The sequence below is a fragment of the Aethalodelphis obliquidens genome, unplaced genomic scaffold (genome assembly GCF_003676395.1).
Source record: "Aethalodelphis obliquidens isolate GAN/ISIS:26980383/991018 unplaced genomic scaffold, ASM367639v1 scaffold1, whole genome shotgun sequence".
NCBI lineage: Eukaryota > Metazoa > Chordata > Mammalia > Artiodactyla > Delphinidae > Aethalodelphis > Aethalodelphis obliquidens.
Window position 1 is genome coordinate 80,998,261 of NW_020837945.1, and position 13,946 is coordinate 81,012,206.

General features: G+C 41.9%; 1 protein-coding gene across 8 annotated transcripts in view; it reads left to right on the plus strand.

The window, feature by feature from the left end:
* Positions 1 to 13,946, plus strand: part of DGKG (diacylglycerol kinase gamma) — a 207,551-nt gene that overhangs the window by 179,560 nt on the left and 14,045 nt on the right. For all 8 annotated transcript variants that reach the window (XR_003433362.1, XM_027109494.1, XM_027109508.1 and 5 more), the window contains 2 exons: positions 1,929 to 2,049; positions 4,321 to 4,381. Coding sequence is in view for 7 of the 8 variants with exons in the window: in XM_027109494.1 (XP_026965295.1) it covers positions 1,929 to 2,049; positions 4,321 to 4,381 (182 nt within the window). In the remaining variant the exon portion in view is untranslated. The remainder of the gene's footprint in view (positions 1 to 1,928; positions 2,050 to 4,320; positions 4,382 to 13,946) is intronic.

Here is a 13,946-nt window from a genome sequence, read left to right on the forward strand (position 1 = left end):
TCCCTTTCCCTCCCCTCCCTCCTCCCTCCCCTTCCCTCCCCTCCCTCCTCCCTCCTCCCTCCTCCTCATTTTTCTCCTCCTTCTCCTCCTCCTTCTTCTTCTCTCTCTCATTCACAACCCATACTGATTTCACAGACACTGTAAAATGACACATTAAGCTAAAACTATCCAATGGTTATTCAACACACTTTAGTAAGAAGGGAACTAATTAAGTGACTAGAGGTTTAGACATTTGTTGTTTACTGGATCTAAGCTCCTTAAGAGAGCCTGGAGCGTTCTCCTAAACAAACTTTGCCTATTCATGGCTTCTTGTTCCAAATCCAAAGGAGATGGAGGGTTTAAGGAGACAGTATCTTTTCACAGTTATGAAAACAGGAGTACCAGAGATAGGAGAATGGGAGTGTCGATGGGTGTGGAGGGGAAAACCATGGGTGTAGAGAGACTAATGCAGTGTTTGTATCTGCTGGCAGCTGATGTCCATTAGTGATCGTTAGGTTAGACTTCGGCGACGTTTACACATTTGTGGTCAGCCCAGTAGTTTAACTGTCTTCATTAGAAGTATATCCGTCAAGAGGGAGGAGATGTGGGAATCTATGTTTATGTACAGCTGATTCACTTTGTTATACAGCAGAAACTAACACACCATTGTAAAGCAATTCTACTCCAATAAAGGTGTTAAAAAAAAAAGAAGTATATCTGTCAAGAGACTGTTTTTTAAACAACAGTCTAACAAAAAAGTAAAGACACAATGCTTGGTATCAGTTTATTTATCTCTTGTAAAAATAAAATACAGTGTGTGTATGTGAAAAAAAAGTAAAGACAAACCCAAATATCTCCTTGCCAATCTTAATAAACACTATCGTACTTTATCAGGAGGCACCTTAGAAGACCGAAGCCATCTGTCAAATAAGCAGAGACATTAACAATTTTCTAGAACAGTTTTCTAGTTCATGAATATTAATAGGATGTTAGTGATTAGCCACAACCTGTGAGAGAATTTCCCCTGCCTTAGTAGGCAAAGAAGGAATGGAAGTTTTTAAAGAAGCTGCCTTTTTATTTGCTTCTGTTTTAAATAAATTTGCTTCTGTGTTGTCAAAATGAGTCTTTGGGCCCACCATCAAACCTTAACGCTGCCGTTGCTTTCCCCAGAAATTGGACAGGCACAATCCAAGCCCCAGGAACTTTGAAAAAAAGGACCTCTTCTAGGTGCTGAATCAGAAGCGACTGCCACTGTGGGGAGCCATCGATCCTGTGCGACTCTGAGCCTGAGACTCGTATTTTCTATCCCTCTTTTTGTACTGTGGACCCAGTATAATCTGGTGTAGGTGAAATATTCTTTTCCTTGGCTCAGATGAGGCACCTGGTGTCCTGAAAGAGGTCACTGACTTCCCCAAGGATGTCCAAGGAGGTTGGCTCACCACTGGCTTACCGCAGGCCAAATTTGAAGTTAATTAAGCATCAGTCATCGTCAGTAGGGCCAAAATGTTATTCAGACATTCAGGGAAGAGAAACCTGATCCAGCTCTGGATAATGACCTTCATCAGCATTCCTTCCTATCCTAATCCCAAGCCAATGTGTCTTTAGCTGCACTGGGGGATTGTATTTCAGAAATAGCTGGTTCATCCTTTATGTTACGCTCCATTTGAAGAGGTTTCTGGATATGTCAGCCTATTCATTGGATGCACGTTAACCTTCTGAATCAAAACCTTTTTTTTTTACTAGAACTGGGTTTCTGTTTATGAAAAGTACATTTGTTGACTTCTGGGGAAATTCCCTATTTAGAATGAGGATGAAAATGCTGTTTGGTAGGAGATGAAGGGATATTGAGAGTTCTGGGTTGGCCATCTAGGGACCAGACCTTCTGGCCCAAACCAGACTGGGAAACAGAGAGATGTGTGTGCACTGCTTTTGCTTGTCTCACTCTACAGACCTCAGTGACCAGCTTCTTGAAGTGGTGGGGCTAGAGGGAGCCATGGAAATGGGGCAGATCTACACTGGCCTGAAGAGTGCAGGCAGGAGGCTGGCCCAGTGCTCCTCTGTCTCCATCAGGTATGCTCCTCATCACCCAGCAGCCCCCCAGTCTCCCCACCTCCCTGAATATTCTTACAGATAACAACTAGGAAGCCATCTTTAGATTTCAGTGCAGAGAGAGTGGGGTGGGGCGGAAGCTTGATAACATTTATGAAGAATGTCTTTGGAGACCACTTCCCCAACCAGGTATAACGCAAACATCCAGGACATCAACTAAAGGGTCCCACCACAACCAGTTTGCTGTTCTCTTAGAATGAATTGGTGAGATTCTCTAAATAGGATTGTCATACTATGAGGTCCAGAGAACCAGAGATCCAACTCCTTGCCTTCTCTATCTTTACAAACTGAACTGTTCAATGCATGCCAGAGGGCACACTTTGACAAAAACCAGGCTCTGTGCTCCACTCTGCTCTTTCTTGGATAATGGTCTTAGAAATACTTTTATTAGAGTTAGCAATCCCATATACCTTTGTAGAGTTAAACCATCAACCTCAGCAAACCCGTCATAACTGACTAAGAGGATGACAGTTCTCTAGAGTGTGGATCACACAGGTCAGCCACTGCAGGTTCCTGAATAGATGGGGTCTGATGGAGGGGATCTTCTGATTTGGGCTGCTTCTGTTTAATAAATGCAACTCGTCACAGATTTTCGTCCACCTGATTATGTCAGGAGTCCTCATTCCCTTCCATTTCCCATTTAATTTCTATAGATCAAATCTATTCGTGTGTCTTGGGAATCTCCTGGAGGGGACCACCACATGCAGGTTTCCCAAAGTTATTTAAACACAGAACCCTTTTATCCCTTAACCTCTTGGGTGAAGGTCCTCAGAGCACATTCAGAGAAACGCTGTTCTTGGTGCCACCCTGCATCCTTCAGAAAGGTCCTCAGAGCTGGTTCCCTGATCTATCCCACTAACCCCCTTTCTTCATTCCCTCTCTGTGTCTCCTCTGTCTTTTCAATTATTCCCCAAATCTTTGCTTCTCTTCTTCGTTGGGCTGTTGTGCTGGGGCCCCTGTTTTCCAGGTTAACCTCTGTAGTTCCTTCTCTGTCCTTCCCCCATGACTCTAACACTGAGTAGGTCCAGTCCATTAGCACATCTAAGCCATAACATATGTAGACCAGAGAATTTGGTCTCTGAAGAATTTTTAAAAAACATGTATAAGAGATAGGATATTTCTGTTTCCAGATAGAAATAGAGGGGGTGAGTCAGAAGCCCTAGCCTCCTGGGCATTCCCCAGATACTCTCCTCACTCCCCAAAACCAAAATGCCACTCTCTCTCTCCTATTTGTTTTATTATTAGGTTTATTGGTTCTTATTATTAAATATCCTCAGAGTCAGTCAGAGAATCATCTGCATCAAAACACAGCCTGGAAAAAAAAAAAAGAAACGCAGCCTGCCTCCCTCATTTTATAATTTCAGAAGCAGGGCAGATGCCAAACCCAGGTGAGGGCTTTCTGGCCAGTGGGTGGCAACTGTTCCCTGCTCGCCCAGACCAGAGGCCTCCGAAAGGACCTGCCTTTTCTCCTTCATCTCTCTCCTTTAATAATCCATATGCCAAAGAAGCCTTGACCCAAGCAAGAAAGCAACACTTTCTCCTCTCTCCTCCGCCTACCCATGGGGATCACATTCCCAATGACCCCCTTTCCCAGCTAAGCCAGGTCCACATTCCATGCAACCGCAGCGTCTGCTGTTGTTCAGGAGATAAAAGAGGGGATGCTTTAGGACGGGGGCAAGGCAAGACACACTCAGACCTGAGCTGTACCTCGTTTAAGTGGGAGACGTTACCTCACTGACACGACGCAACTGCTCACTCAACATTGAAACCAGGCCTTTCCCCATTTCATAACCTTTCCCATTTCATAACCTTTCCCATTTCATAGTGGCGTTTTGGCACCATGGACAGGCCCTCTGGCTGATCGTTTGACTAAGGGTCCACTCAGCTGTGGTGCTGCCATACTTGTTGGCCGCTGTTTCCCAGACTCCTCTGGACTTCACTGCTCACCCAGGGCCATGTTTCTCAAAGTAGAGTCTGGGGGTCAAAGCAACAGAATCATCCATAGTGCTTATTAAAACACAGACCTCTGGGCCTGGCCCTCACCTGTCAAGTCGGGACCCCTGACGTGGGCTCAGAAATCTGTTTTCAGCAAGCCCCACCCCCGCAGGAGAGTCTTCAGAGCCACTCCTAGGTGAGCAGGTCAGGTCTTCCCACTTCTATTTCCCTGGTGGGGGCAACCCTCATCCTCAGAGTCCAAGAAGCTCACTGTGCTCTCTGTTCTCGGGGCTCCAGGACGAACAAGCTGCTGCCAATGCAAGTGGACGGAGAGCCCTGGATGCAGCCACCTTGCACGGTAAGTTTTGCCAATCTTCGAGATGAGGGTGAGAAGCTTTATTTTGGGCCCCTTTGGGGCACTGACTTAATATGAAACTCTGAATCTCAGAGTTACAGGAGCTTTGGGAGATCATCTAGTGCAGCTTCTCGTCCACTTTATTCATCCATCCATTCATTTACCTGCCAAGCTTTTATTGAATATGTGCTATGTGTCAGACACTGGGAGACACCAGTTCCAAAACCAAAGGAGACATAGACCTGTCTTCAAAGAGCTTATGGTTCTAGATGGTGAATTCTGAGGCTTCATCTACAGTGTCCTTGAGAGCCTCAGCTTGAATCACTCAGTGGCAAGGAACTTACCACCCCAAAAGGAAGACTGTTCCACTGATGAACAAGCCTAATCACTAGAAGGTGCTTCTTTATATGGCAGCCAAATGTGCACACTTACGCCAAACTTCCAGCTAGCTGCTGTGACCACCGGGGCTCCTGGGGGAGAATTCCCACAGTGCATAGACACGCTGCACCCCAGGTGCACCCGCAGCCCCGAGGACCCACCTGAAAGCTCCCCTGAAAGGGTAACCACACGGGTTATCTATTTTGTTTATGGCATTTCTGTGACCCATATTTCCCAGCACCTAGCACTGTGCCTGGTTTGTTTGTAATAGTTGCACAATAATATTAATATTTGTTTAGCAATGGATAAAGGATTGAACAAACAAAAATCAAGGGAACAACCCCAGTCCCTGCTTTACCATACCTTTGTTAGCAGTTTGTTCTCAGAAACCCAGCTAGAAACTCCATGGCAAAGAGAAACCACTGTCCTGGTGTTCAGGGCCCAGGGTGTTCACTGGGATACTACATTAGTAACATCCTCAATGCTATCGTGAGGGTGCAAATCTCAAGACAGAAGTTATGTTTCTGAGCTTCCTCACTCTAGTGGAGTATTCAGATACCTCGATAACCTGCTATTTGGAGCCCTTCAGAACATCAAGTTGTCTTCTAGAAAAAAGGTTTTCATAAGACAGTTACTAGGTCTGAATTGTAGGTTTATTTCTATAATTCTTTGTTCCATATAACTTCTACAAATTGTAAAACTAGTCCCTAGAGACAGAGACTTTAGAAATGTCATCTTTTATAAAGGTTATAAAAAGTAGGAGTTTTCCTGCAAAATCTTACCTCAATCTTTTGGTTTCTATGAAGTCTAAGAAAAGGATGAGAACATACTACAGCAAAACCTAATATCTTACCACCTTGTTAGAGTTGGGAAGGATGGAGGGAATTTGTACTACTTATAATTTTGATGGAGCTGAATTAAGAAACATCTATCCAATGGGCTTCCCTGGTGGCACAGTGGTTGAGAGTCCGCCTGCCGATGCAGGGGACACGGGTTCGTGCCCCGGTCCGGGAAGATCCCACATGCCACGGAGCGGCGAGGCCCGTGAGCCATGGCTGCTGAGCCTGCGTGTCTGGAGCCTGTGCTCCGCAACTGGAGAGGCCACAACAGTGAGAGGCCCGCGTACCGCAAAAAAAAAGAAACATCTATCCAAGCTCCTCCTGTCTCCTAAAAGAAAGAAACAAAAAGCTGGAAGAAAGCAAACCCTCGGCCACCTAGCTCAGTAGTATCTGGAAACTGGACTGCTTTCCTCCAGATCCAAGCACTGATTTTAAAATAGCCAGATACTCCTCCTATCCCCACTCTCTCTCCATGCCACCTTTTAGAGATTACAGCTCACGATGAAAAAAAAACTGTGACCCAATGATTTTTATGGTGTTCAGTCTGTGGAAGGTATGTTAGTCAGCTCAGGCTGCCCTAACAAAATACCACAGACTGAGTGGCTTAAACAACATAGTCTTTCATAGTTCTGGAGGCTGGAAGTCCAAGATGAAGGTGTCGGCAGGGTTGCTTTCTGGTGAGGCCTTTCTTCCTGACTTGCAGACAATGGCCTTCTCACCTTGTCCTCACATGGCCTTTTCACTGTGTGCATTCACTCCTGATGTCTCTTCCTATTATATGGACACTGGTCCTATTGGATTCAGGCCCCCACCCTTATGACTCCATTTAACCTTAATTACCTCCTTAAAGGCCATATTTCCAAATGCCCTCACACTGGAGGTTAGGGCTTCAACCTATGAATTTTGCGGTGTGGAGGTGGGAACACAATTTGGTCCGCAGTAGAAGGTAACAGAAAATCATTCTTAAACTTGAAAGAGTTAAAACAAAAGCACCCTTTTTGAATCATTTTCCTGAAGGCACATACTATGAAGTGATTCCGAATTGAAGGCTTAATGATGGGACAGCACAGCAACAAAAGAACTTTTGGTAAAAATTAAAATCAGTTAAATTAGAATAAAGTAAAAAAAAAAAAAACTGTTAAATATGGTTATGCAACTGAATGCAAATGGCAAAAATCATTCTTTGAAAGAGAAGATATATAATGTAAACATTCATAACTTGGATCCCAAACCTAAAGTTATGTTCACCAAGGCTGAAAGCACGTGGGAGACATTGTTGAAAGAATAGTAAAAATGTTAAATTTTTCATTGTCTCTCTTCACTTCAATAATTACAGGATGTAAATCTGAAGAAAATTTTAATAACTAGATAATTACTAGTGACACTAAAAACAGGGTGCACACCTTTCGAATCTGGGAGAATTTAACGTTAATGAACCCTGTCAGTGTAGCACAAGACAGAAAGTGAATAACAAGCAAACATTTAAAATTTTTTTGATTAAGATAAAAGAGGTTAAGACTAAATATATCAATAATGACAAAAAAATATAAATGTGCTAAAGTCCCCTATTAAAAGTATAAGACTCTCATATTGGGTTAAAATCCAATGATATACTTCTTATAAAGAGCTACATCTAAAACAGAAAGACATATATATATATCTTTTTATCTTATCCTTAACAAGCATAGAGAAATTAAAAGTAAGAAGTGATAGTTTGGGGCAAACTAACCTTCCAACATGCCAAAAGCATAAAGTGGAATAAAGAATGTCACTTTTTATTTAATATAAAGTACTCTCAATTTTGAGTTATAATGGTCATAAAATTTTAGTTGTTTAATAACAGAATCAAAATATATACTGTGAAACTCAGTATAGATGTATATTCTGAGAAAAATACATATATAAAAAATTGACAGGGCTTCCCTGGTGGCACAGTGGTTGAGAGTCTGCCTGACAGTGCAGGGGACATGGGTTCGTGCCCCGGTCCGGGAAGATCCCACATGCCACGGAGCCACGGAGCAGCTAGGCCCGTGAGCCATGGGCACTGAGCCTGCGCGTCCGGAGCCTGTGCTCCGCAACAGGAGAGGCCACAACAGTACTGAAAAAAAAAAAAAAAAAAAAAGTTTGTCTTTGAGGTCAAGCTGTAAAAAAAGTAAATGACATAAAACTTGGATTTTAAAAAAACAAGCTCATAGGTACGGAGAACAGATTGGTGGTTGTCAGAGGTGGGGGTAGGGGGAGCAGGGTGGGTGAGACGGGTGAAGGGGGTAAAAAGGTACAAACTTCCGGTTATAAAATAAGTTAAGTCCTGGGATGTGATATACAGCAGAGTGACTATAGTTAATAACACTGTATTGTATATTTGAAAGCTGCTAAGTGAGTAACTCTTAAAAGTTCCCATCACAAGAAAACATTTTGTAACTATGGTGACAGATGTTAACTAGACTTACTGTGGTGATCATTTCACAATATATACAAATATCAAATCATTAAGTCGTACACCTGAAACTAAAATAATGTCATATGTCAATTATACCTCAATTTAAAAATTAAACTTGGGTGAAATAACTGTGCCTTAAATAATTAAATATCTCATTTCTTCAAGGATTCATAGGATATTTACTAAAATAGATCATAAACTAGTTCACAAAGAAAACATATATATAAAATCCAGAAGCAGAAATTATAACAGTTGTTTTATGTGACCACAAAGCAATAAAACTAGAAATTAATAATAGAAGATTAAATGAATAAATAAAATCCAATCACTCAAGATTTTTAAATTCTCCTAAAGAATAATAGATTTAAGAGGCGATCAAAGCTAACATTATTGACTATTTAAAAAATAATAAAAATGAGGGCTTCCCTGGTGGCGCAGTGGTTGGGAGTCCGCCTGCTGATGCGGGGGACACGGGTTCGTGCCCCGGTCCGGGAAGATCCCACGTGCCGCGGAGTGGCTGGGCCTGTGAGCCATGGCCGCTGGGCCTGCGCGTCCGGAGCCTGTGCTCCGCAACGGGAGAGGCCACAACAGTGGGAGGCCCGCGTACCGCAAAAAAAAAAAAATAATAATAATAATAATAATAAAAATGAGAAGGCTCGCATTCAAATCTTACAGAATATAGCCTAAACTGTATTTGGAAGTAAATTCAGAGTCTCATATGCTTCCATTATTTGAAAAGGAAAAAAATGTAATGAATAATCCCCAAATTAAAAGAATAATAAAACAAACTTAGGAGAAGCAGAAGGAAGAAAATAAAGATAAAATTAGAAATTAAACAATTAAAAAACAGGAAAATCTAGAACTAGTTCTTTAAACATGTCAAATGTTTGAAAACCTAATTTTAAAAAGAGAAAAAGAAAAACAGAGATTAGAGATGTTAAAATATTTAATACATATGTAATATAAATATGGTAATGGTTTTATTTAATAAGACATTATATGACATATATATAGTTTTATCTTGATTCTAATAAACTTGAACATCTTATAAAAATCCTAGGTAACCTTAATGAAATGAAAAACGTTTTCAAAGAATTACATCCACAATGATCTTAAAACAGATGATCTTACTGGTGAGTTCTTCCATATTATTAGGGAATAAATATTTATGTAAACTGTTCCATAGAACAGAGATAGAAAGCTACCCAATCCATTTGATAAAATTAAGACAGATACAAAAACCTAACAAAAACTATGCTTAAAATTGGAAAACTACAGACCAATCTCAAATATGAACATGATAACAAAAATTATAGGTAGGGCTTCCCTGGTGGCGCAGTGGTTGAGGGTCCGCCTGCCGATGCAGGGGACACGGGTTCGTGCCCTGGTCTGGGAAGATCCCACATGCCGCGGAGCGGCCGCGGAGCCTGTGCGTCCGGAGCCTGTGCTCCGCAACGGGAGAGGCCACAGCAGTGAGAGGCCCGCGTACAGCAAAAAAAAAAGAAAAAAGAAAAAAATTAAAGTATTGGCAGATACAATTGAACAATATATTAAAAGAATCATTCACTCAAGAAGAATATATCAAAGGAATGCAAGGATGTCTTCTTATATAAGTTTGGATAGAAAAATCACATGATAATATGAATAGATGACCCCAAAATACTCAATTACATTCAACATTTCTGATTTTTAAAGATGAAAACTCAGACCAGAAAGGCACTTCCTCAAAAGAAAAAAAAAGAAAAAAAATCTCCTTTTTCTTTTGGCCGTGCTACACAGCATGCAGGATCTTAGTTCCCTGATGAAGGATTGAACCCGTGCCCCTGGCAATGGAAGCATGGAGTCCTAACCACCAGACCACGAGGGAAGTCCCGAAAAATATCTATCTTAAACCAATGAGTAATATTTTATGTAACACGCTAGCAGAATTCTCATTAAAACCATGGATAAGACATGTGTGCTAATGTTATTTGGAAGTTCTAACCAATGCAAAACACATGAAGCAGAAAAGAAATATAACTATTTGGAAAAGAATCAAAACTGTCATTATTTGCAGATAATATAATTATGTATATAGAAAGCTAATGAAATCAACTGAAAACCTCATAGGTTAAATTATTTCAATGAAGCTATACAGAAAGATAGACAAAAGTTAATAGCTTTTGTACATACCAGCAATAACCAATCAGAGGAATATAACAGAAAAAAGTTTAAGTATTATAATGGCAACAGACAAAAACAAAATACCAAACTGAATTGTGAAAAATAGATGAAGAAAACTTCAAGACTTAAATAATATTTTTTAAAAGATTTGAATTTAGAAACATCCTATGTTTCTAAATAGGGACCCCCCAGACAAAATTCTAATGCAGTTTTTTAAACTTGACAAGACAATGCAATAGCTAAGGCATTTTATAAAAGAGCTGTGAAGAAGGACTTCCCACAAGATATTAAAATAGTTATAAAGCCACAGCAATTGATGCAATATTGGATAGATAAATCAATAGTACAGAAGAGAGCCCTAAGAAACCCTAGTATACATAAAAACTAATGAAGGAGAGAAGAAAGATCATAAACGAATTTGAAAGTAATGGACTGTTTAACATAGGGTATCCAAGACGTTGCCTGTTTGGGAAAGTGCCATCATATAGCCGGCCATCCACATCCACGGGCTTCGCATCCTTGGGTTCAACCAACCTTGAATAGAAAATATTCAGGAAAAAAACTTCCAGAAAGTTCCAAAAAGCAAAACTAGAATTTGCTGTGTGCTGGCAACTATTTACATAGCATTTACATTATATTTACAACTGTTTACATAGCATTTACGCTGCATTAGGTATTACAAGCAATCTAGAAATGATTAAAGTATACAGGATGTGCATAGGTTATATGCAAATACTATACCATCTTACACAAGAGACTTGTATAAAACCAGCATCTGTGGATTTTGGTATCGCCAGGGGTCCTGGAACCAATTCCCTATGGATGCCAAAGGATAACTGCATAGTAACCTCTCACCTCAAAGTATACTCCAAAAACAAAACCAAAAAATCTCCAATTCCGTTAAAGAATTAAATGTTACTTACCTAGGGAAGGGGAAAATGGGTGACTATTATTACACTATGAACAAGGACTTCCTAAGGAAAATGTGACATGTTTAACTGTTAACAAATTTTCTCTGTAATAAAACAGAAAACTAAGGGCATGGGGCTGCTGTCCCTAGTGCTTGCCAGATGTTATAAATGTGATGAAGGGTTTTTAAGACAGTCATACAGACTTTAGTTAATTGCCTGACCAGAGAGGTTTGGGTTCTAACTACAGAAATGTGGGATGCTCTCTTTCCATCAGGGGTTGAAAAGGCAGATTTAACCACATCCAACTACCTCCTAAATTGGGATCTTACCTATTTAGCCCACTAGCTCCTCCTAATCTGGGAATGAGGGGGTAAGATACTGCCATTTCTTTGACTCGAGTTGAGGACATGATCTCATACTTCTTGCCCCCAGTGTATACAGTGAACTCCCAGTTATCTGTAGAACTAGAATCCACAAACCACATCAAAACCTCACGTTACCCAGCATCTCCAAACTCCTGCCCCATCAAGACCTTTGTCAAAACGGCTGAAAACCCAAATGAAAGGGATTTGAGTTTCACCTCCTCCCCTTTGCCCTGGAGGTGCTAACAAGCAAATAAACTGGTCAGCTAGCGGGAGAAAAAGGAGAAGCAAGGATCTTCCACGGTCTAAAATAATGGGCTCCATCAATGGGAAATGTAAGCGGTGCCACAGCTGCCACTCTCTGTCCCAAGCACGGCCAGCTCCACTGCCAGAACATTCCCCCGTTCTTCTTGGCTGTGCTAACCAGTCAGTACTTCCATAGCAGGTACAGGCTCTGCGCTGGCTCAGGGGATACCAAGGTGAATAAGATGAATGTCTTCTTCCCCTCGGGGCTCCTGTGCTCCGGAGCGGGACAAGGCTTACCACGGGAAATGTGCCACAAATCACTACCATCAGATGGGGCTAAATTGCACACCACAGATAAGTGCCTCACTTCCCTGAATTCTGAGATAAAGACAATGCCCATAATAAGGCACATAACACAAAACGGTACTTGACGTGTCGTCGGTGTGCTCCCCTGGTGACTACCACAAAACAGAGGGACTCTCTCCCTTCCTAGATTTTCAGGCTGATGGAAACCAACCTAACAGTCGTTTTCAGCTTCCTTCCCCCAGGTTATGTTCATTCCCTACAATGACTTTTGGCCCCATCTTTTTCCTTCTATATCCTGGGGCCTTATAAATTTAAACCTGGCTTGCAGTAGAACCCTCTTAGCCAGACTCTTCCCAGCTCCAGCTCATCTTGACAACAGCTATTGAATAATTCCCTTCAAACTCTTCTCTTCATGTTATCCTCCAGCTTAAAAAGTTATCATGGTTCCCCACTACCTCGTATTAAACCCAATCTCTGCTGCCTCCTTCCCTTTAAACCCTATACCAACTGTTCCACCTGTATTCCTGACCTCATTTCTCATCCTTTGGTCCACACTCAACCAGCTGGTATGTAGCCCCTCAACCTAGTGCCTTCCCTTTCTCTTTCACCAACACATTTTCTTCCCTTCCTTTCAGATCTTAAAATGCTTCCTCAATTGCTCCATTCAGTTCTTCTCATTCCTTACCTAACTTCTTTTTGACAACACTTGGCTTATCCTACATTTAAACTTGTTGATGGGTCTCTCTCTTCAAGAGTTCTTCTGTTGTTCTCTAGGGTCACACTGTCATTTCAATAGGTGGTAAAACTCAAGAGAACGGGCTCATAGATTGTGTTTCTTTTGACAAGCATCTTTCTCCTCCTCCAGTGTAAGATAAGTTATTTAACTGGTGCATTCCATTTTACAGTTTACATTGGGCTTTCACTGACAGATTGTCATTTGATCTTCACAACAACTTTGTGAGAAAAATAGAATAAATGCTACTATCCTCATTTTACGGTTCCGCAAGCACTGCTTCTGAAGGCAAAATGATTTGTCCAAAGGTTCACAGCAAAGAAGGGGGAGTCCTAGGACCCAAACCCAGGTCTTTGAATCCTAAGTGCCTCTTGTTCCCACATCATCTTCCTACTTGATAAATGTTGCTGGACTGACAATGCAGATTATCAACGCATCAGTGTCACCAGGCCACATTCAAATAGGGAGTAAGCATTTTGAAGCCATACCCTGAGGGTAAGGTTGGGAAGAAAGACAAAAAAATGAGAATTCACCAGTGTCTTTCACTTCCAATTGACTTAAAGTTTGCAGAAGGCACTCATTAAACCTAAAATTCAAACAAAAATAAAAGCTTTTAAAAGAAACTTGGGTCTCCCCTAGAAGACTAAGAAAAGAGGAAACGCCTAAGAGACTCCCTTGGAAACTTTCCACATGAGTAGCGCTTGGGTCGGAGGTCAGACTGAAGCCTCTAGGTCAGTTTGGAGTTACTGGTTGACATCTCTGCACTGCCCAGGCAGGAATGGCCAGGAGCAGTGGAGGCGGGGAATCCAAAGAACTAGGCTCTAGCTGTTCCGGCCTTCTCTGTGCGACCTTAGGCTAATCCAAGGCTCAAGAGAGCATTGAGATCTCCATTCCTTTATCTATCCTGCAGAGGGATTGAATGAGATGGTCCCTGAGGTCTCCTCTGGCTGTGACATTCTGAGAGACTATGAATAGCAAGGACATGAGACAGGTGATCAGCTCAGCTGATCGCCACGTGGGAAGCTCACACCTGTCTCTCCCCAGCGTTTCCGCCCCTTGCTTCCAGCAGTGCCAAACGCCAGGCCCAGTCAGGGTCCAGTTGCCAATTCTGAAGCTGTTCAAGGACAGTCGTCCTTCTGCATGGGGCTCCTTCCAGCCCGAAGCTGGCCTCCCTTCCTCTCTCTGCAGAT